Here is a 20,706-nt window from a genome sequence, read left to right on the forward strand (position 1 = left end):
CATCCGGGTACGCCAGGACGTGCCTGTTGTTGTTGTTGTTGTTGCCGGCGTCGTCGTCCGCGGGGAGAGGGGAAGACTTCCGGTCCGGCCCGAACGCAGCGGCGACCCCTGGCGGGCGGCCGAGGAAACGCGCTCTGAGCCATCAGCATCTCAGCTTGGAGCACCTTTGGTAAACAGCAGGGCCGGCGCAGGGATTTTGGTGCCAGAGGCAAGAGCGGGGGGCATGCACGCATCCTGCCAGGGCAGACGGTATGAGTGAATATCTGCCCCGGGAGCAAGAGGGCAGGGAGGCAGCTAAAGATTTGGCTTTTCCATCTGGCTTGATTTGCATCCCAAAGCGGATAACAACAATGTAATGAAATGGAACGTCAAAAATGCAGTGTAAATCAAGTAAAATAATTAAGGTGGGGTATAAGAGACGCGGGTGGCGCTGTGGGTTAAACCACAGAGCCTAGGGCTTGCTGATCAGAAGGCTGGTGGTTTGAATCCCCACGACGGGGTGAGCTCCCGTTGCTCGGTCCCGGCTCCTGCCAACCTAGCAGTTCGAAAGCACCTCAAAGTGCAAGTAGATAAATAGGTACCACTCCGGCGGGAAGGTAAACGGCGTTTCCGTGTGCTGCTCTGGTTCGCCAGAAGCGGCTTAGTCATGCTGGACACATGACCCGGAAGCTGTACACCGGCTCCCTCGGCCAGTAAAGCGAGATGAGCGCCGCAACCTCAGAGTTGGTCACGACCGGACCTAATGGTCAGGGGTCCCTTTACCTTTACCTTTATAAGAGAGAGAAAGAGAGAGAGAAATCTGCTCTTGGCATGCATAGGAAATTATTTGCAACAAAAATGGCTGTCTATTCTATTTTTCTTTATTTTCTGTATTTCATAAAAAAAAAAGATACACCACTTGGTCGTTGTTTTTTTAAAGAAAACCTTTAAAAAGAGAATAAAACCATAACGTTAACTAGCAATCCTACGCTGTACACTCGTGAGTTTTAGTCAGTTAAGTTCTACTCAAAATAAACACGTTGACATTAACTAACCTAAGTTAGCCAGGTCTGTTAACTTCAGCGGGTCTGCTCAGAGTAGGACTGGTATTGTGTAAACGTGTGTTGATAATGAGATTTTTTTTGGCGTTCCCCTCTCAAAAACTTTCTGGCTGCTTTCAGGCTTGTGGAGGTGGCTGGAAATCACTCTGTATTTGGATGGTTAGGGAATGTGATATACAGTGGTACCTCGGTTTAAGAACGATTTGGTTTACAAATTCTGCAAAACCAGAAATAGTGTCTTGGTTTGAGAACTTTACCTTGGTCTAAGAACAGTGGACGGTTGGAGGCTTCATTAGGGAAAGAGCGCCTCGGTTTAAGAATGGATTCGGTTTAGGAATGGACTTCCAGAACGGATTAAGTTCTGAGGTACCACTGTAGAGGGTGTTCGAAAAGTAACACCTACTGTGATACATTGTCCATAAGTGTAAGGGTTCATATTGGGAGAGACCTTCCAGAAGCTATTGTGATCCACAGCTGCAAAGAGCTGTATAGGTCAAAAGGAGCACTTTTAATTGGGCTTGGAAGCATACGGGCAACCGGTGTTGCTGCAACAGAATTGGAGCTGTGTGTTATTGTTACATAAGTTGGGATCCTTCCCCTCTGTCTGCCTAGTGGTAGCGAGAGTCTATGGCAGGCATAGGCAAACTTGGCCCTCCAGATGTTTTGGGACTACAACTCCCATCATCCCTGACCACTGGTCCTGTTAGCTGGGGATGATGGGAGTTGTAGTCCCAAAACTTCTGGAGGGCCGAGTTTGCCTAGGCCTGGTCTGTGGGGTTCCAGGCACTCATGCAGGGTCTGTGTTTATTTGGAGAATTGAGACGCGGCAGGGACTGTCGTGACTTTAAGAAATAAAAAGACCTTCGGTCTGCATGGAGGGAGCTCAGATCTTACAGCATGGTCATTGTGGGGCTTGTCTCCCACAGCAGTGCAGCCATGGTGTGCAAGGCATCTCTTCCAGCCAGCCTTCAGCCAACCTGTCCAAGATACATACCAGTCTTTCTTTCTTTCTTTCTTTCTTTCTTTCTTTCTTTCTTTCTTTCTTTCTTTCTTTCTTCCTTCCTTCCTTCCTTCCTTCCTTCCTTCCTTCCTCCTTCTTTTCCCCAGAACACCTTGCTAAAAATTCTCTTTTCCTTTTTTATAATAATTTTTATTAATTTTGACATATAAATTATAATACGTACCACAAAACTTCACAACTTATACAATCTTTTTTGGACTTCCATCAGCACCTCTGATGATCCACCGTTCTTATCACTTCTTATGCATTTCTTAAATTCATATTGCCTTTAATTATTTAACTAACCATCCTCCCCTTTATCCATTTTTGCAATAGTTCCAATAATTCACCTCACAAAACTTCTTGCAAACCTGCAAACGTAGTCTGATCATCACAGTTACTGTTCAAATAGTCTGTAAATTTACACCAGTCTTCTGTGAATCTCTGGTCCCACAGATTTCGAATCCTTCCTATTAATTTGTCTAATTCTGCATTCTCTTTTCCTGTCCCTTCAAACACACACCCTATTGGTCTTTCCAGGCCAAAAGATTCCTTTCAGATCAACTCCTTTTGTCATGTTAACAGATTTGCTCTTCCCTAGGCCAGCCAGGCTGGTTTGCATCAGCCAGCCAAGGGATTCATTGTCTCACACAGTCCTGCAGCTTGTGCTTTCATCTATACCAGGCATGGCCAATAGGTAGATCCATGATCTACCTGTAGATCACTGGACATCTGTGGTAGATCACTGGCTCCCCTCAAAGAAGTTCAACAACTTTGGCTCCCCTAAAAAAAGCTCAACATATTTGCCCTGCACCCCTCCAAAACAGGGCTTTCCTCATCCCTAAAAGAAGCAAACAGCTTTGACCTGAACCCCCCAAAAGGGGGTAGATCACTGCCAGTTTTTAACTCTGTGAGTAGATCGCACCCTCTTGAGAGCTGGCCACCCCTGATCTATATGTATCTTGATTAATTGAAATTCTACCATTTAAGAATTTCTAGGGTTTAGGTGGGTCCTCCTCAAATTATAACAATATTTTTGCCCTGAGTCGATCAACAGTTGATCAGCTGCATTGCACACTAGTTGAAGTTTCCAAAGAGTCCCCCAAGGCTGTCCCATATAACATTTGTTGTTGTTGTTGTTGTTGTTGTTTAGTCGTGTCCGACTCTTCATGACCCCATGGACCAGAGCACCCCAGACACTCCTGTTTTCCACTGCCTCCTGCAGCTTGGTCAGACTCATGCTGGTAGCTTTGAGAACACTATACAACTCTCTCGTCCTCTGTCGTCCCCTTCTCCTTGTGCCCTCCATCTTTCCCAACATCAGGGTCTTTTCCAGGGAGTCTTCTCATGAGGTGACCAAAGTATTGGAGCCTCAGCTTCAGGAGCTGTCCTTCCAGTGAGCACTCAGGGCTGATTTCCTTCAGAATGGATAGGTTTGATCTTCTTGCAGTCCATGGGACTCTCAAGAGTCTCCTCCAGCACCATAATTCAAAAGCATCAATTCTTCGGCGATCAGCCTTCTTTATGGTCCAGCTCTCACTTCCATACATCATTACTGGGAAAACCATAGCTTTAACTATACGGACCTTTGTTGGCAAGGTGATGTCTCTGCTTTTTAAGATGCTGTCTAGGTTTGTCATTGCTTTTCTCCCAAGAAGCAGGCGTCTTTTAATTTCGTGACTGCTGTCACCATCTGCAGTGATCACGGAGCCCAAGAAAGTAAAATCTCTCACTGCCTCCATTTCTTCCCCTTCTATTTGCCAGGAGGTGATGGGACCAGTGGCCATGATCTTCATTTTTTTGATGTTGAGCTTCAAACCATATTTTGCGCCCTCCTCTTTCACCCTCATTAAAAGGTTCTTTAATTCCTCCTCACTTTCTGCCATCAATGTTGTGTCATCTGCATATCTGAGGTTGTTGATATTTCTTCTGGCAATCTTAATTCCGGCTAGGGATTCATCCAGCCCAGCCTTTTGCATGATGAATTCTGCATATAAGTTAAATAAACAGGGAGACAATATACAGCCTTGTCGTACTCCTTTCCCAATTTTGAACCAATCAGTTGTTCTATATCCAGTTCTAACTGTAGCTTCTTGCCCCACATAGAGATTTCTCAAGAGACAGACACTCCCATTTCTTTAAGAACTTGCCATAGTTTGCTGTGGTCGACACAGTCAAAGGCTTTTGCATAGTCAATGAAGCAGAAGTAGATGTCTTTCTGGAACTCTCTAGCTTTCTCCATAATCCAGCACATGTTTGCAATTTGGTCTCTGGTTCCTCTGCCTCTAACATATGCTCCACAGTAAGGTAAAGGTAAAGGTACCCCTGCCCGTATGGGCCAGTCTTGACAGACTCTAGGGTTGTGCGCTCATCTCACTCTATAGGCCGGGAGCCAGCGCTGTCCGCAGACACTTCCGGGTCACGTGGCCAGCGTGACAAGCTGCATCTGGCGAGCCAGCGCAGCACACGGAACGCCGTTTACCTTCCCGCTGGTAAGCGGTCCCTATTTATCTACTTGCACCCGGAGGTGCTTTCGAACTGCTAGGTTGGCAGGCGCTGGGACCGAGCAACGGGAGCGCACCCCGTCGCGGGGATTCGAACCGCCGACCATGCGATCGGCAAGTCCTAGGCGCTGAGGTTTTACCCACAGCGCCACCCGCGTCCTTTTGCTCCACAGTATTCCACTCTTAAGGTTACCAGAGGACACTTTACTGCAGCCAAGGTGTAACTCCATCCACTAGTCTTAAGGTCATCGTTGAGACACCAGCCTAAGCTTAATTCTTCCTGTGGTCTGCCCACTCAGAACCACCTAAGCTGCTTTTCTCTCCCACCTTATTTAGTTTGGCCAAAGGTGAGTCTCTCCACAGCAGAAAGATTGCCAGATTGGTGCAGCAGCTACATCTTCTCCTCCTACTGGGTTTCAAAGTAGAAGGTGCAATACTTTGAAACATTCCCTGAGGCAGTTCCATGGAGCCTGCTTCCAGGTCAGCGGACATGAGATTGCAGCTTTGAAAAAGTGGAGAAACTTGCATCTGAGTGGGGATTCATCGGAGATTATGGTGTTACGGAAATTACGGGGGGGGGGGGGACGGGACATCTTTAAAGTTAAATATTACAAATATTATGCCTGAATGTATCCTTTCAATATAAAATCATCTCCTCTGCCAGTTTCCTCCATTCCAAAGCTATTTTCCCCTTGAAAAAGGACTCCAGGAAGTTCCCAGAGGTGACAATTGCTGAGCTCATTGTTAGCCAAAAGAAGCCAAATCTCATCACCTGACTCGCTTCAGGCTCCAGACATGCAAAGGAACTTCTATTGTACTTTTGGGTGGTGGGGACTTAAGACATATTTGTCTATGCTAATCTTATACCTGAGTCTTGCCCTGCCATGTCTGCTTATGCTAATCTTGTACCAAGGACTTGTCTGGACATGTTTGCCAAGGTTAACCCCTCCCCTTTTGTGACATGCCAGTGATGTAGCAATGATGTACAAACTGTATTCTGGGATACGGTGGGAAAGTTTTAAAAGTCTTTGTCACCCCATCCTCGGGGTTCAAATTTGCTCTTTGAACCTATTGCGCAATAAACTTTGGTCTACAGCTATTTGCTCCGGTGGGCTGGTCTCCTTCCTTTATTCCGCAGGGACCCGAGGGCTCTGCCTGAGGAGCTGGGTGACTGAGCAGCCTCACACCTAGATTTTTCCATAACAATAGTCTGCAAATGGCTGGCACAGTCCACCACAGCTCACAGAGCTCCACAGTCTGGTTTAGCTGGAGAGTGAGTCTTTCTCTCTGAAGAGGGAACTTCCTCTCCCAGAAAGGATCCATGCAATATCTGGAGAGACATTTCTTCTGCATTAAGCTTTGCCAAGCCTGTCAACTTGAGGCGGCAAAGTATACTGAAAGCCCTTCTTGCAGTGGGTTGGTCCACATTTCAACAAACATTGGCTGCACCTCGTGGTTCGTGAAGAGAGCTCTTAGCCACAAGTCCCAGTTTAGACGACACCTTGAGTTAAACCAGGGGTCAACCCCCACGCGCTGCGCTAAACCGACGCAGCACGGCGTGGGGACTCTCTTCCACTGCTCCAGAATTCGCTTCTGCGCATGCCCAGATGCTGGAAATTGCCTCTGCATGTCCGCAGCGCCGGAAATTGCTTCTGCGCATGCCCAAATGGAGATCACTTCTGCGCAGGGGCAATTTTCGGCATCTGGGCATGCGCAGAAGCATTTTCCGGCACCGCGGACATGCGCAGACATGATTTCCTGCATCGCGCTTCACCAGTCTGGCCCACGGAGGATCTCCGCAAGAGTGGTCTGGCCCATGCCTGTAAAGCCTTGCCGACCCCTAGGTTAAACCTTGTCAGGGCAGTAAGAAGGACCAGGGGGGAGCAAGGTGATGTGAGGTCCACTCTGGAAGCTACCTCAGTCACACAGCCTTGTCAAGCCTGGTCAAGGTGAAGGGCCTCAGAAATAGAAATTCCAGCATGCTGTTATCGAAGCAACCGTTACAAGACGGGCAAGGCCATAAGCAGGCAGACAAACAAAGCAACTGTTACAAGACAGGGAAGGCCGTACAGTGGTACCTCGGGTTACATGTGCTTCAGGTTACATACGCTTCAGGTTACACACTCCGCTAACCCAGAAATATTACCTCGGGTTAAGAACTTTGATTCAGGATGAGAACAGAAATCGTGCTCTGGCGGCGCGGCAGCAGCAGGAGGCCCCATTAGCTAATGTGGTGCTTCAGGTTAAGAACAGTTTCAGGTTAAGTATGGACCTCCAGAACGAATTAAGTACAGTACTTAACCCGAGGTGCCACTGTACAGGCAGGCAAACAAAGAATGAGTAAATTAAGAAGTGCTAACCTTCAAAAGGAGAAACATAGAATGTTAGAGCCTGATTGGATAAGAATGTAAAGTCTCGCTCTCTTTTTTTGTATAGTCTATAAAAAGTGGGCGCACCCAGATTGGGGTGTGCAGATTGCGAGATTATCGCACTGCACCTTTGCTTTGCATATGCATTTCAAATAAACCCTATTGTAATCTGCAAGGATGTTTGCCACTTTGTGTGAATCTGTGCTCCAGGGACCCTATAGCAGATATGGAACAGGTTCAACAAAGGTGAGAACATGAGAACATGAAGCTCAATATTTGCGTTGCATATTTTATGTGCTTGCCCTTCTTGCGGCAAGCAACAGGCCTCCCTTTCTGGCTTCTGCCATCTCTTTATTTCTGCCCACCCCTTGCTAAAATATATTTCATTTACTCAGCCAGGGTTAGAATAATATTGACTTTAAAAGTTGAAATGGCCATTGATGTAATCTTTCTCTCCATGTGGCAAATTCTAGCAAAAGTTAATGAGAATTTACAGGCCCGAGTTTTATGGGATGGAGGGATCAATTCCAAATAAGATCAATTTTGCATCTCACCTCATTATGCAAATTGCCTTTTTTGGAATGGTATCAATATTATTAAAGTTAATATCCAAATCTAATTGTCTTGTCCTGGAAGAGCTGGGAAAATATAAACAGCTGAAACAGCATGCTTACTTTCAGATATATATATAATATTAGCATGACTGATGCATTATCTTGCATAAGATCAATATTAACATTAATGAAGCCTACATTTTACTTCATTACATAAACTCTGGCATACTAGTTCTCATTTTTTCTCCCGTTATTCACATCAGACATAATGGGGAATGTCTCTGTAACGATCTCTATTATAAACCTCTGCAGATCAAAACCCATTCCAGATTATTTATCATTAAACCCATTTGCTCTAATGACAACATTAGTTATAAACATACTAATTTAATGAAGACAGTGATAAACCAGGTATACCTACATCTAACTGCTGTTTATTCTCAACACGAATGTGTTGCTTGCTTGTTCTTTCGGCTTTTTTCTGGCTTTTTTCTTATTTACAGAGCCCTCCCCTGTGCAAGCAGACCTGGAAGACATGCTGCTGCTGGGAACTTTACATTGGCATATTACAGTATCAGGAGGAATATTATGGCTTAACTTTGCATCAGTGTAACCCCACTACCAGAGCAACCTCAACCGTGTGTAGTGATAGGTAGAATCAGAGATGTGTCATGGGAGGAGTACAACCTAGTCAGCAAAACAGTGTAATTTTACCCCGGGCAGAAGAGGTGGTGTACAGTGGTAAGGTAAAGGTAAAGGTACCCCTGCCCATACGGGCCAGTCTTGACAGACTCTAGGGTTGTGCGCCCATCTCACTTAAGCGGCCGGGGGCCAGCGCTGTCCGGAGACACTTCCGGGTCACGTGGCCAGCGTGACAAAGCTGCATCTGGCGAGCCAGCGCAGCACACGGAAACGCCGTTTACCTTCCCGCCAGTAAGCGGTCCCTATTTATCTACTTGCACCCGGGAGTGCTTTCGAACTGCTAGGTTGGCAGGCGCTGGGACCGAGCAACGGGAGCGCACCCCACCGCGGGGATTCGAACCGCTGACCTTTCGATCGGCAAGCCCTAGGCGCTGAGGCTTTTACCCACAGCGCCACACGCGTCCCTAAAGGTTGTTACGGAAGGGGGGGGCATGTCTTCTTCACCTTCTTCGCTACAATATACTGTCAAATCACTCTGCCAAACCTTTCCTCTGGGCAATGCCAGGTGGCAGACTATGCATACATGGACCATTGTCTTCCCAGCACCGGCACTCAGGAAGCGCTTATCTGCGCATATCTCCAGCTCTGCATATTCCCCCCTCCCTCCTCCATATGTTAATCCGGTGTAACCCAACCTCTCCTTAATGTATTCATGATGTAATCTGTGTAACCCAACCTTTCCTAAATGTATTCATGACGTAACTGGGATGTATTTTGCACTGTATTCTGGGACATGGAGGGAGTTTCAAAAGTCCATGTCACCCCTTTCTCGCTGTTCAATCTCGTCTTGAACCTGTTGCGCAATAAACTTGGATCTTCTGCAGTTTGCTCCTGTCTGGCTGAGCTCATTTTCTTCCGCAGGGACCCGCGGGCTTACTTAGTCCGACGAGCTGGGTGGCAGAGTAGCCCCGCACCCAGATTTAGCCGTAACAAGGTAAAGGTACCCCTGCCCGTACGGGCCAGTCTTGACAGACTCTAGGGTTGTGCGCCCATCTACCTTGGGTTAAGTACTTAATTCGTTCTGGAGGTCCGTACTTAACCTGAAACTGTTCTTAACCTGAAGCACCACTTTAGCTAATGGGGCCTCCTGCTGCTGCCGCGCCGCCGCAGCACGATTTCTGTTCTCATCCTGAAGCAAAGTTCTTAACCTGAAGCGCTATTTCTGGGTTAGCGGAGTCTGTAACCTGAAGCGTATGTAACCTGAAGCGTATGTAACCCGAGGTACCACTGTATATATTAACACTCATGTTGAATCTGCCCCGGGAACAAGAGGGCAGGGAGGCAGCTAAAGATCTGGCTTTTCGATCTGGCTTGATTTGCATCCCAAAGCGGATAACAACAATGTAATGAAATGGAACGTCACAAATGCAGCACAAATCAAGTAAAGTAATTAAGCTGGGGTATAAGAGACGCGGGTGGTGCTGTGGGTTAAACCACAGAGCCTAGGGCTTGCCGATCAGAAGGTCAGCGGTTCGAATCCCCACGATGGGGTGAGCTCCCGTTGCTCGGTCCCAGCTCCTGCCAACCTAGCAGTTCAAAAGCACATCAAAGTGCAAGTAGATAAATAGGTACCACTCTGGCGGGAAGGTAAACAGCATTTCCATGCGCTGCTCTGGTTCGTCAGAAGCGGATTAGTCATGCTGGCTACATGACCCGGAAAAACTGATTGCAGACAAATGCCGGCTCCCTCGGCCTATAGAGTGAGATGAGCACCGCAACCAGAGTCGTCCATGACTGGACTTAACGGTCAGGGGCCCCTTTACCTATCATCATAATCATTATTTCAATTTGTATACAAACCCTTTATCAAAGGGGCCACGAGCCTACCTGGGAGTAAGCCGCATGGAATTCAATAGGACTTACTCTCGAGTAGATAAGCTCAGGCTCCGCAGGAGCCATGCTATAAAATAAATAGCAACGAAACAGCCATGAGGTTTGTTTAAACAAGAAAATAACAGGTTGGGAATTGGAATAACAGGTTTGGAATTGCCCAGGAAAGATGTTAAATTATTTTTGTATGCCACAACTGCTGCTCGTATTTTGTTAGCTAAAAAGTGGAAAACCCAAGAATTACCAACAATTGAAGAATGGCAGATGAAGATGATGGATTTTTCAGAGCTAGCCAACCTAACCGGAAGAGTCCGTGACGAGAAGGAGGAGGAGTATCAGGAAGATTGGATTAAATTTAATGATTACTTAGTTAAATATGTTAAGTTAAATTAACTGAAAACAGCTTGCAGATACTCAATTGGCTTTTTATTTAAGTGATGAATTAATATGTTTAATTTCATAATGTGAAGATCTAAGGATGTTAATGTTTAAGTTAAATTTTATAAGGACTGTGATTTGGAAAACCGTTAAAAGGACATACAACCAAGGGGAAGTGAGGAAGTCACTTAACAATGTTAATAAGTGTAATTTTTAATAAGGCTACGATTTATGTTTGTTTGTTTTATGTGTTTGTTTGTTTATAATGTTGTGAAAACCAGTGAAAAAAAATTGAAAAATAAATAAATAAAACGCGACAATTAAATTAAACGTTTCACTTTCAGCTGAGGGAGAGCACGAAAGCCCCGTCGCCCTGTCTCTTGCTGGGGGGGGGGGGGGGCAAGAGGCCACAGAAGCAACCAGCCCTTAGCCGCGCGTGCGCTGTAAATCGACCCACTGTTCCCCGTGAGGGAAGAGGCCGCTTCCGCCCGGCTGAGAGGCGGCGGCGGCGCGTGATTGCGCGCGTGCGCACGCGGTGGAATGGCGTCAAACGGAAGCGCGGGGGTTTAGGTCCTGCGACGCAAAGGCTGGGGATGATGGGAGCTGTAGTCCAAACGACATCCGGGGAACCAAGGCCGCCATTTAATGCGTCTATGATGTGCGCGACGGAGCGCGCCGCGCGCCTCCCCCCCCTCCTTAGCTCCGCCCCTTTCCGCCGTCCAAGGCCAGAGTTCCCTTCGGCGCTTGAAGGGCCGCCATGGCGTTCGGCGGCGCCGCTGCTTTCCGGCTGCGGCCTCTCCAGCTGCTGCGGCCGCTGGCGTGGAAGGCGGCGGCTCCGAGCGGCGCCCGTGCCGGTCCGTGAGTTGCTGCTGCCGCCGCTTCCCATGGGGTGGTGCAGAGGGGGGAGGCGGGGGAGGTCACCTTCCCCTCAGGCGGGCGGGTTGTGGGGGTCAACATCCCTTCGGGGGGGTCACTGCCCCACAGGTGGGGGGTCACCTTCCCCTCAGGTGGGAGGTCACCTTCCCCTCAGGTTTGGGGGCCACTTTCTCAAATGCAGGGGTCACCTTCCTTCAAGATTCCATGACTGTCAGATAGGGGGGGTCGCTTCTCCACAGGTGAGGGGGGTCACTACCTCAGGTGGGGGGATTACATTCCCCTGAAGTAGGGGGAGTCACCTTCCCCTCAGGTGGGGGTCACCTTCCTCTCAGGTGCGGGGGCCACTTTCTCAAATGGAGGGGTCACCTTCCTTCAGGGTTCAGATTGGGGGGGTCAGCATCCCTTCAGTTGGGGGGGTCGCTTCTCCACAGGTGAGGGAGGTCACTACTTCAGGTGGGGAGGATTATATGCCCCTGAGGTAGGGGGAGTCACCTTCCCCTCAGGTGCGGGGGGCCACTTTCTCAAATGGAGGGGTCACCTTCCTTCAAGATTCAATGACTGTCAGATGGGGGGGTCACCTTAGGTGGAGAGTCACCTTCCCCTCAGGTAGGGGGAGTCACCTTCCTCTCAGGTGGGGGTTACCATGCTCTAAGGTGGGCAGGTCAGTGACTACCAGGTGGTGGGTCAGCATCCCTTCACACAGGTGGTTCACTTCTCCACAGGTGGGGAGGGTCACATTCCCCTAAAGTAGGGGGCGTCACCTTCCCCTCAGGTGGAGGTCACCATGCTCTAAGGTGTGAGGTCAACATCCCCTCACTTCTCTACAGGTGAGGGCCACCTCAAGTTGGGGGGTCACTTTTCCCTCAGGTGTGGAGGTCCCCTTCCTCTTCACCTGGGGGTCCATTGAGAGGGGAGGAAGTTGAGGCTGCGATCGACCTACGGGTGCCACCAAACACCGGTTTTCTGTGTTTGTAAGAACTTGGTTGCTTAGTGAGGTAGCGCCTACCACTTTGGGAACTCCCTATTGATCCCAAGCAGACATCTTCACTGCACTCTTTTGGCACCTGCTTAAAAAGACATTCCTGTTTAGGGGAAGCCAGCATAGGTGCTTAGAGGTGGTTTCTAACCTGTTTCAGTGTTTTAATTTTTCCCACATTTTAAAGGTTCTCGGTTTTAGCGTCTTACTTTCCTGTATACTGCTTTGAGGGTTATCATCAAGTGGTGTATGAAATCCCACACTCATGATTTCCAGCAACTGGAATTTGGAAACATTCACTGCCTCCATGTGCTGAGGGCAAAGCCATTAATAGTCCTCTCCTCCTTCATTAATTTGTTTAATCCATTCTGGTTGATGTCCACCTCTTGCCTCCTGTGGAAGCGAGTTCCACAGTTTGACTATATGCTGCATGAAGAAGAGCTTCCTTTTACCTGTCACTGCATACCTCAGTTGATATGGGACAGCTGCATGGTGCCGATAACACCAAGATTGCAGGATCGATCCCCATATGGGATAGCTGCATATTCCTGCATTACAGTGGGTTGAACTTGATAATCCTCAGGATCCCTTCCAACTCTGCAATTCTATGAATCTTCCAACGGTGGCTGCAGCCCTTTTGCATGCTTGCTTTGGGAGAAAGCTCCATGAACAAACACTGCCTTTATCACTGAGTAAATGAGGGTGGGATTGGGCTGTGGCTTGGTTTTTCATTGTTTTCTAGTTTTCTTTTTGTGCTGTGAATTTAGTGGGGCTTCATTCCTGATTGCATGCGACCAGAAGGTCCTGGGTCCCAGGTTAGAATTCCCTGTTAAGTGGCACCGAGGGTGATGGTGGCTTTCAAGAGAGAGAGAGGAAACCAAAGCCAGCTCCTGCCAGCACAATATCTGGGCTATTCACGTCTTCTCAATTTCCTGTGTTGCTTCTATCATCTTCATCACCATCGTCACTTTTAATTTGCATACCGCATTCTGTATTGCTATACACAAGGCAGCTTACAAGCTGAAGAGACAACAAAATATGCAAGAAAGGTCACACACCTTACAACGATCCAATACAAATAAGCCATAATTTAAAAATGACTTAAAATAAACATGTAAAATAAAGAATATTCAGTAATCCATCAGCCTGTAATAAACAATAAAATTAAACTCTCAGAATATCAGCCAATAATGATTAAAGAGAAATTTACTCTCAACAGTTACAATAAACCATTACTAAATTATAATCAATAAAAATAGCAAGTCATAAAATACCACAATACATTAAACTATGTAAAAAAGATTGACTTGAACAACAAGGTCACATAACTTTTGAAATCGTTAAAGGAATCCCCTCCTTCCTTCCTTCCTTTCTTCCTTTCTCTTCTCTCTCTCTCTCTCTCTCTCTCTCTCTCTCTCTCACACACACACACACGCACGCACACACACACACACACACACACACACACACACACACAGAGCGCCGTAGCAGTCACTTCTGCTATTCTTAAAGCTGTGGCCTGGGAGAGGCTTTTATAGGGTACCTTCATGCCAAACCTCCACATCCCCACCCTTATTGATTAGACTCTTCTGGTCATTCTACCCCTCACCCCCTAGCTGCCGCTGCGCTTTATGCAGAATGTTGTGCTCTTTCTGCATAAAGGGCAGGGATTTGTGCTTCTGGATCTCTGCTTTAGTTCTCATTTTGAATGGCAGGTGGTGACTGAGGATGGAATCGCCTGTGATTCTAGACTACATGCAGGGCTGCTGGAAACACACCCATGTTGGGGTTGTTTCTGCAGATTTTCCCGTGTTATGTGAGCTTGCTGTGTGTTCCCCTACACTTGCTCCACATCATTGACTGTCACAGAGGTCAGAAAAAATGCAGGGAAGTGACACTACTAGATCTGGCAAAAGTATTAGATTGTGAAGGGGGAGAACATTGACATTTTCAGTGGCAACCCCACCAGTTTTGCCGTGAGGTGCGTGTGCTGCCGAACACAGCTGTACGCTTATTTCCTTAACTGCGAATTCAAAGCTTCCTTTAATGCAGGCCTAAATGAATTCAGCTTTTTGTTCTACAGCACTGTACTGTTCCTGCTCTGAACAATCTATTCTTTTACAGATAGGTAGCCGTGTTGGTCTGCCGTAGTCAAAACAAAAAAAAATTCCTTCCAGTAGCACCTTAAAGACCAACTAAGTTAGTTCTTGGTATGAGCTTTCATGTGCATGCACACTTCTTCAGATACCCTTCCAGTAGCACCTTAAAGACCAACTAAGTTAGTTCTTGGTATGAGCTTTCGTGTGCATGTACACTTCTTCAGATACCTTTCCAATAGCACCTTAAAGACCAACTAAGTTAGTTCTTGGTATGAGCTTTCGTGTGCATGTACACTTCTTCAGATACCTTTCCAATAGCACCTTAAAGACCAACTAAGTTAGTTCTTGGTATGAGCTTTCGTGTGCATGCACACGAAAGCTCATACCAAGAACTAACTTAGTTGGTCTTTAAGGTGCTACTGGAAGGAATCTATTCTTTGTAAGCTGCTATTTCCCCCTGTAGCCTTGGGCTTAACTTGCATTTCTTCCTCTAGCTTCGGACACGCCAAAAGACCTGCTGCCTGGGCCTTACCCCAAAACTCCGGAGGAACGGGCAGCTGCGGCAAAAAAGTACAACATGAGACTGGAGGACTATGAACCTTATCCAGATGATGGCATGGGGTGAGGTATACTTGACTCAAAGATTGGGTGATGTGGGGAGCTGGGATTGTGAAAAGCATATGCCTCTCCTGGTATTGTTTGCAGACACTTGGGTAAAATAAACTTAATATTCATGCTTTTTGACCCCCAGCAATAACAGATGGTTTTCCTGAAATTCAGTCAGTGGGAATCCAACCACACCATCTTGGAAACCCCCTTGGACTTTGCAAGGCCAGCCACAAAGGAAGGGACAATTTTAAGCACATATTCAGGTCAATACTGTCTCTTTCAGCGTGAGCCACATTTGAGATATTTGTTCATCTTCATATCAACTCAGTGACTTGGGTTATTAGTCCGCTTTTTACCAAGGAGTAATGAAAACTAGGGAAATGAACCTGCATTAGCAACATGAGGTTAGGGCAGCGCCTGAGGATTTTAAAATAGGGAAAATTCCTACCCTATCCAAACCCACTTGAGAATGTTAAAATGTAAAGGGACCCTGACAATTAAGTCCACTCACAAACAACTCTGGGGTTGTGGCGCTCCTCTCATTTTAAAGGCCGAGGGAGCCGGCGTTTGTCCGCTTCCACAGACAGTGTTTCCGGGTCATGTGGCCAGCATGACTAAGCCACTTCTGGCAAAACCAGAGCAGTGCACAGAAAAGCTGTTTACCTTCCCACCGGAGAGGTACCTATTTATCTACTTACACTGTGTGCTTTCGAACTGCTAGGTTGGCAGGAGCTGGGACTGAGCAACGGGAGCTCACACCGTCGCGGGGATTCAAACCACCAACCTTTCGATCGGCAAGCCCAAGCGGCACAGTGGTTTAACCCACAGCGCCACCCACGTCCCTGTGTTGAAAATGTTAGTATCCAAAATATTGGTCTGCAAACTACTCCTTTAAGGGATGTGGGTGGGGCTGTGGGTTAAACGACAGAGCTTAGGACTTGCTGATCAGAAGGTCGGCAGTTTGAATCCCCGCGACGGGGTGAGCTCCTATTGCTTGGTCCTGCCAACCTAGCAGTTCGAAAGCATATCAAAGTGCAAGTAGATAAATAGGTACCACTCTGGCAGGAAGGTAAACAGCGTTTCCGTGCACTGCTCTGCTTCACCAGAAGCGGCTTAATCATGCTGGCCACATGACCCGGAAGCTGTACGCCGACTCCCTCGGCCAATAAAGCGAGATGAGCACCGCAACCCCAGAGTCGTCCACGACTGGACCTAATGGTCAGCCACTTCTGCATTCACTCACAGAGAGCAGTTCTTTGCACGCCTTCTATGTTCAGAACGGAAGGGAGGGTTGATGTCCAATCATGGCATCCAATGAAATGTGGGCATGTTTAAGGGGACCTGTTCAGTGTAAGAGATGCCGAGCCAATACACACAGGCACTGAGCAGGAAGAGCAAATAGGCCCTCATACATTGCTGATTTGGAGGGCAATATTTACAGAGACCTTTTTAACAGACTCCATAGATACCCAGGGGGTCAGGTTGGTGACTGCTGAAATACAACATCATTAAATCTAAAGTTTTTAAATGTAAGCAAACAATTCCATGTTAATGTCCTGTAGTATGAAGCTCTTCAAGACTCATAATTGAGAAACATTGGCCTAATTCATGGAGGATCCTCTCTCTTAGCTCACATTTGTAATAATATTAAAGTGGCAGTAGCTGCCACTGTGACATAAACTTCAGTCTACCTCCCTCTCTCCCCCTTCCTTCCTGATTGGAATTTGGATCTTTTCTAACCCTGTGATACATATTTTTAATTAAATACACAACTCCGAATGGGTTTTGTTTCCATGACTTAGTGGTATATCACACTATATCCCACAGAACCTGCAAACTAGGAAAACTGGGAAATGGTAAAACACAGGCATATTGCTTTTTACAGGATGAAATGGCTGAGTATTTTTTAATGCATAAACATAGAGTACTCAGATCTTTATAGGATGCTTTACCTGCTGTCTCTTCTGCTCTTGTATTATTGTTCTTGTAAGCATTTTTCTGTTTGTCTAGTAGTGCAATGGATTTATGGTGACTTCCTTATATACTTTTCATAGTTTCGGTGACTATCCCAAGCTTCCTGACCGATCCCAGCATGAGAGAGATCCTTATTATCAGTGGGACCATCCTGAGTTAAGGCGTAACTACGGCGAGACCGTAAGGATGATAGTTTTTTGTGTTCCATTTCTGTGATTTCAGTTTGCAGTCCATATTTATCTGGGTTAGGGAGAGTAGCACCGAGTTGAGACTTTTTACTGAATCACATTCTGATGCTTCCAAGCTCAAAAGATCTTCCTGTTTTTGAATTTACTTAGTGTACACGCATTGACACTTTAGAATCCAAGTTTTGAGTATGAAAATGATAATTGTATGTGTTTTAAAAATAGATTCTGACCTTGCAGATATTTTGCTTTCTGATTGCAGTGTAGGAAGTCACTCAGTGTCATCAATACTTGTGGTGCTTTGCAATGCAACACAAACTGAGCAGGTCCTTTTCCTAAGAACTTAGTCTAAACATGGATAGGGAGGGAGGGGACGGGAAGGTTCTGGTATTAAGGGCTAAGCAGAAGCAACTGAAGTTATAGGCACATAGGATGTGTTTTCTCCTGGAAACACAGATTTAACAAGGGAAGGCAAATATTAGAGAGAGATCTTTATCAGTGGCTTGAAGACTAATAAGAGAAGGTGCATGCATTCAGGGGGATGATGTCACCTAGACATCACCCAGACTTCCTGCATTTCAGGGGGTTGAACTAGATCAGGGGTCTGCAACTTTTAAGACAAAAAGAGCCACTTGGACCCATTTCCAAAGGAAAAAAAACTGGGAGCCGCAAAACTCGTCATTATAAAAATAACTTTTTTGTCACTTTTTTATTATTTCTTTGTTTGACCCCTCAGAATTACTCCTCCTCATAGAAATAAACGTTAAATTAACAAGTTACCTTTTTTTGTGTGTGTGTTCTTCACTCCCCTTCAAAACAGTGACCAGCGTACATGCCCCTTACAATGTAGTGGGTGGGCGGGAAGGTGACGTCGGGACGGCGCGTGACTAACGCACGCACCGCCCCCATGCGACGTCACAGCCAGTACAGCGCCCTCCACAGTGGGGAGTGTTGGGGCGCACAATGCGCCTCCTCCCCTCGCTAGTATCCACCCCGGAGCCGCGGCAAAGGTGTAAAAGAGCCACATGCGGCTCCGGAGCCGCGGGTTGCAGACCCCTGGACTAGATGATCCTTGGTTCCCTTCCAGCTCTATGATTCTATGACATAAACAGCATCAAGGCTGAATGGATGGCTCTGTTTCAGGGAGCAGGAGGTCTCTAAGCAGATCAGGGCAACAGAGTTGGAGGAGTGAAGATCACAGGCGAGAGTACCGTATTTTCCAGCGTATAAGACGACTGAGCGTATAAGACGACCCCCCCAACTTTTCCAGTTTAAATATAGAGTTTGGGATATACTCGCCATATAAGACTACTCCTCTTCCAACGCACACCAATTAAAAATTTTAAAAACCAGTCTCCAGTCCGGCTCGGAAATCCACTCCACTTCCCAGTGGCCGGGGGCTTCTGGGGCCAATTTTCAAGCGTATTTCTGCTTCATCTAGAGAGCTTGGTGTCCTCTGATTTAATTTGTTGTCATTTTAACCTTTGGTGGGGAGTTGCTGCCGGAGCTGCTGCTGCAGCCGGCGTATAAAACGGCCCCCGAATTTTGAGAAGATTTTCTTGGGTTAAAAAGTAGTCTTATACGCCAGAAAATACAGTATATTAAGATACAAAATAGGAAATTTCATCATAGGATGATGTCTCATCACAGCAGAGTCCCTTATTTGCAGAAGAAATCAGTTTTTTGTTGTTGTTTTTTGTGGGGGAAGCAAAACAAGTCTGGAAGGGGGCCATGCAAGGAAACTGGGTGATCCCCCCCCTTCCTGGTTTTTTACTGGGTCTTCACAACTAACTTTGTTTGCTTGTCACATCAGTTCAAGGGGAAGATTTATTCCTGCGATGTGAACTAGTCCATGTCTAAGCTCCCCCATAGACAACCCCTGGTTCATAGTATTAGCAGTAAACATGTGTGAAGCCCTCTCCCATCTCCATAATAACCCCAAGATAACTCGCAGGTGGTGTTGGCCATATATAACCACACCTCCCCTTTGTTTTGACCAGCTGCATTGGCATTTTGATATGTTCATCCGGAACCGGGTTGACACCTCTCCCACTCTAGTGCCCCGGAACACAATGTTTAAGTACCTCTTCGGCTTCATTGGCTTCATGGTCTCCATGTTTTTTCTTGGCGAGATATTTCCATCCTACCAGCCTGTGGTGAGTTACAAGTCAGCCTTTTTGAATATCTGGCTGTGAGAGATCTCTAAAGTTCATACCTAGACTCCAGTGCCCCATATCATCTGGGGGGACACACCACTTTCTGTCTTTTGTTAAAAGATTTGGGGAACCTCAGGCTAGGGAGTCATCTGCGCTCCTCAGGACTCTCCCTAAGCCATGCCCCTCTCTCCAAGCCACACTTTCTGTTGCCCAGCTGGAATGTGTCATTGAACTGTGATCGTGCCTCTGGTTTGCCTACATAGAAGAGGGGTGGGGTGTAAACCTTGTGAGTTATTATTATTATTATTATTTATTAAGTTTGTATATCGCCCTATACCCACAGGTGTATTCCAGCATGTGGCTGGAATGTAATCTGCTGTAGCAAAGTCAGAGTTGCAGCCCTGGATGGATCCCCATAAATAATAATAATAATAATAATAATAATAATAATAATAATAATAATATATTATTTGTACCCTGCCCATCTGGCTGGGTTTCCCCAGCCACTCTGGGCGGCTTCCACAGAGACCAAAAATACACTAAAATATCACACATTAAAAACTTCTCTGAAAAGGGCTGTCTTAAGATGTCTTCTGAATGTCAGGTAGTTGTTTATCACTTTGACATCTGATGGGAGGGCGTTCCACAGGGAGGGCGCCACTACCGAGAAGGCCCTCTGCCTGGTTCCCTGTACCTTTGCTTCTCGCAGTGAGGGAACCGCCAGAAGGCCCTCGGCGCTGGACCTCAGCGTCTGGGCAGAACAATGGGGGTGGAGACGCTCCTTCAGGTATACTGAGCCGAGGCCGTTTAGGGCTTTAAAGGTCGACACCAACACTTTGAATTGTGCTCAGAAACGTACTGGCAGCCAATGTAGGTCTTTCAGGACCGGTGTTATGTGGTCTCGGCGGCCGCCCCCAGTGACCACTCTAGCTGCCGCATTCTGGATTAGTTGTAGTTTCCGGGTCACCTTCAAAGGTAGCCCCATAAAGAAATGGTTCCCCTGAAAACAAACTATCCCTGAACCTTGAACTTGGTCTACAAGGATGGGGTTCTTACTGCTCACAATAGATTGTTTGGCAGGTGATAATCATCTGTCTTAAGTGAGAAAGGCCACATGCAGGTGGCCTTGTGAGCAAACGAAAAGTGGGGGACATGGTCAGATTCAGCATGTGGGTTGGCAGGTATTTTGTTGCTTTAAAAGGGTTCACTTGGGCCTCTTGGTTCTGTACTCTATAAATATGTAGTGTGATGAGTTAATTCTCGCTGTCTCCTGTTCTCTGCAGGGCCCAAAGCAATTTCCCTACGGCGACCTGCATGTGGCACGAGGTGGGGACCCCAGCGAAACACCTGTGGTGAAGCACTATGAGATATAAGGAGGGCTGGAACTGCAACTCCTCTTTTATCCTCTCTGATCAGGATTATCTATAAAACAAACTGTACACCACTCTTCTCAA

The 20,706-nt window shown here is 46.8% G+C and overlaps 1 protein-coding gene across 1 annotated transcript; it reads left to right on the forward strand.

Annotated features, from left to right (window-relative positions):
* Window positions 1–11,072: 11,072 nt before the first annotated feature.
* Window positions 11,073–20,706, forward strand: NDUFB8 (NADH:ubiquinone oxidoreductase subunit B8). The gene is made up of 5 exons (XM_028728961.2): window positions 11,073–11,231; window positions 14,823–14,949; window positions 16,992–17,091; window positions 19,097–19,252; window positions 20,536–20,706. Exons 1-5 carry the CDS (start codon window positions 11,135–11,137, stop codon window positions 20,623–20,625), a joined length of 570 nt encoding a protein of 189 aa, XP_028584794.2. The 5' UTR covers window positions 11,073–11,134; the 3' UTR covers window positions 20,626–20,706.

The sequence above is a fragment of the Podarcis muralis genome, chromosome 6 (assembly GCF_964188315.1).
Source record: "Podarcis muralis chromosome 6, rPodMur119.hap1.1, whole genome shotgun sequence".
Classification (NCBI taxonomy): domain Eukaryota; kingdom Metazoa; phylum Chordata; class Lepidosauria; order Squamata; family Lacertidae; genus Podarcis; species Podarcis muralis.

What these genes read in the sequence shown, in the direction of transcription:
- NDUFB8 (XM_028728961.2), top strand. Translation starts at nt 11,135, where the DNA reads ATGGCGTTCGGCGGCGCCGCTGCTTTCCGGCTGCGGCCTCTCCAGCTG. An exon ending in TCCGAGCGGCGCCCGTGCCG is followed by an intron (nt 11,232 to 14,822) that starts GTCCGTGAGTTG and finishes TTCTTCCTCTAG; the next exon opens with CTTCGGACACGCCAAAAGAC. An exon ending in GGCGTAACTACGGCGAGACC is followed by an intron (nt 17,092 to 19,096) that starts GTAAGGATGATA and finishes TGTTTTGACCAG; the next exon opens with CTGCATTGGCATTTTGATAT.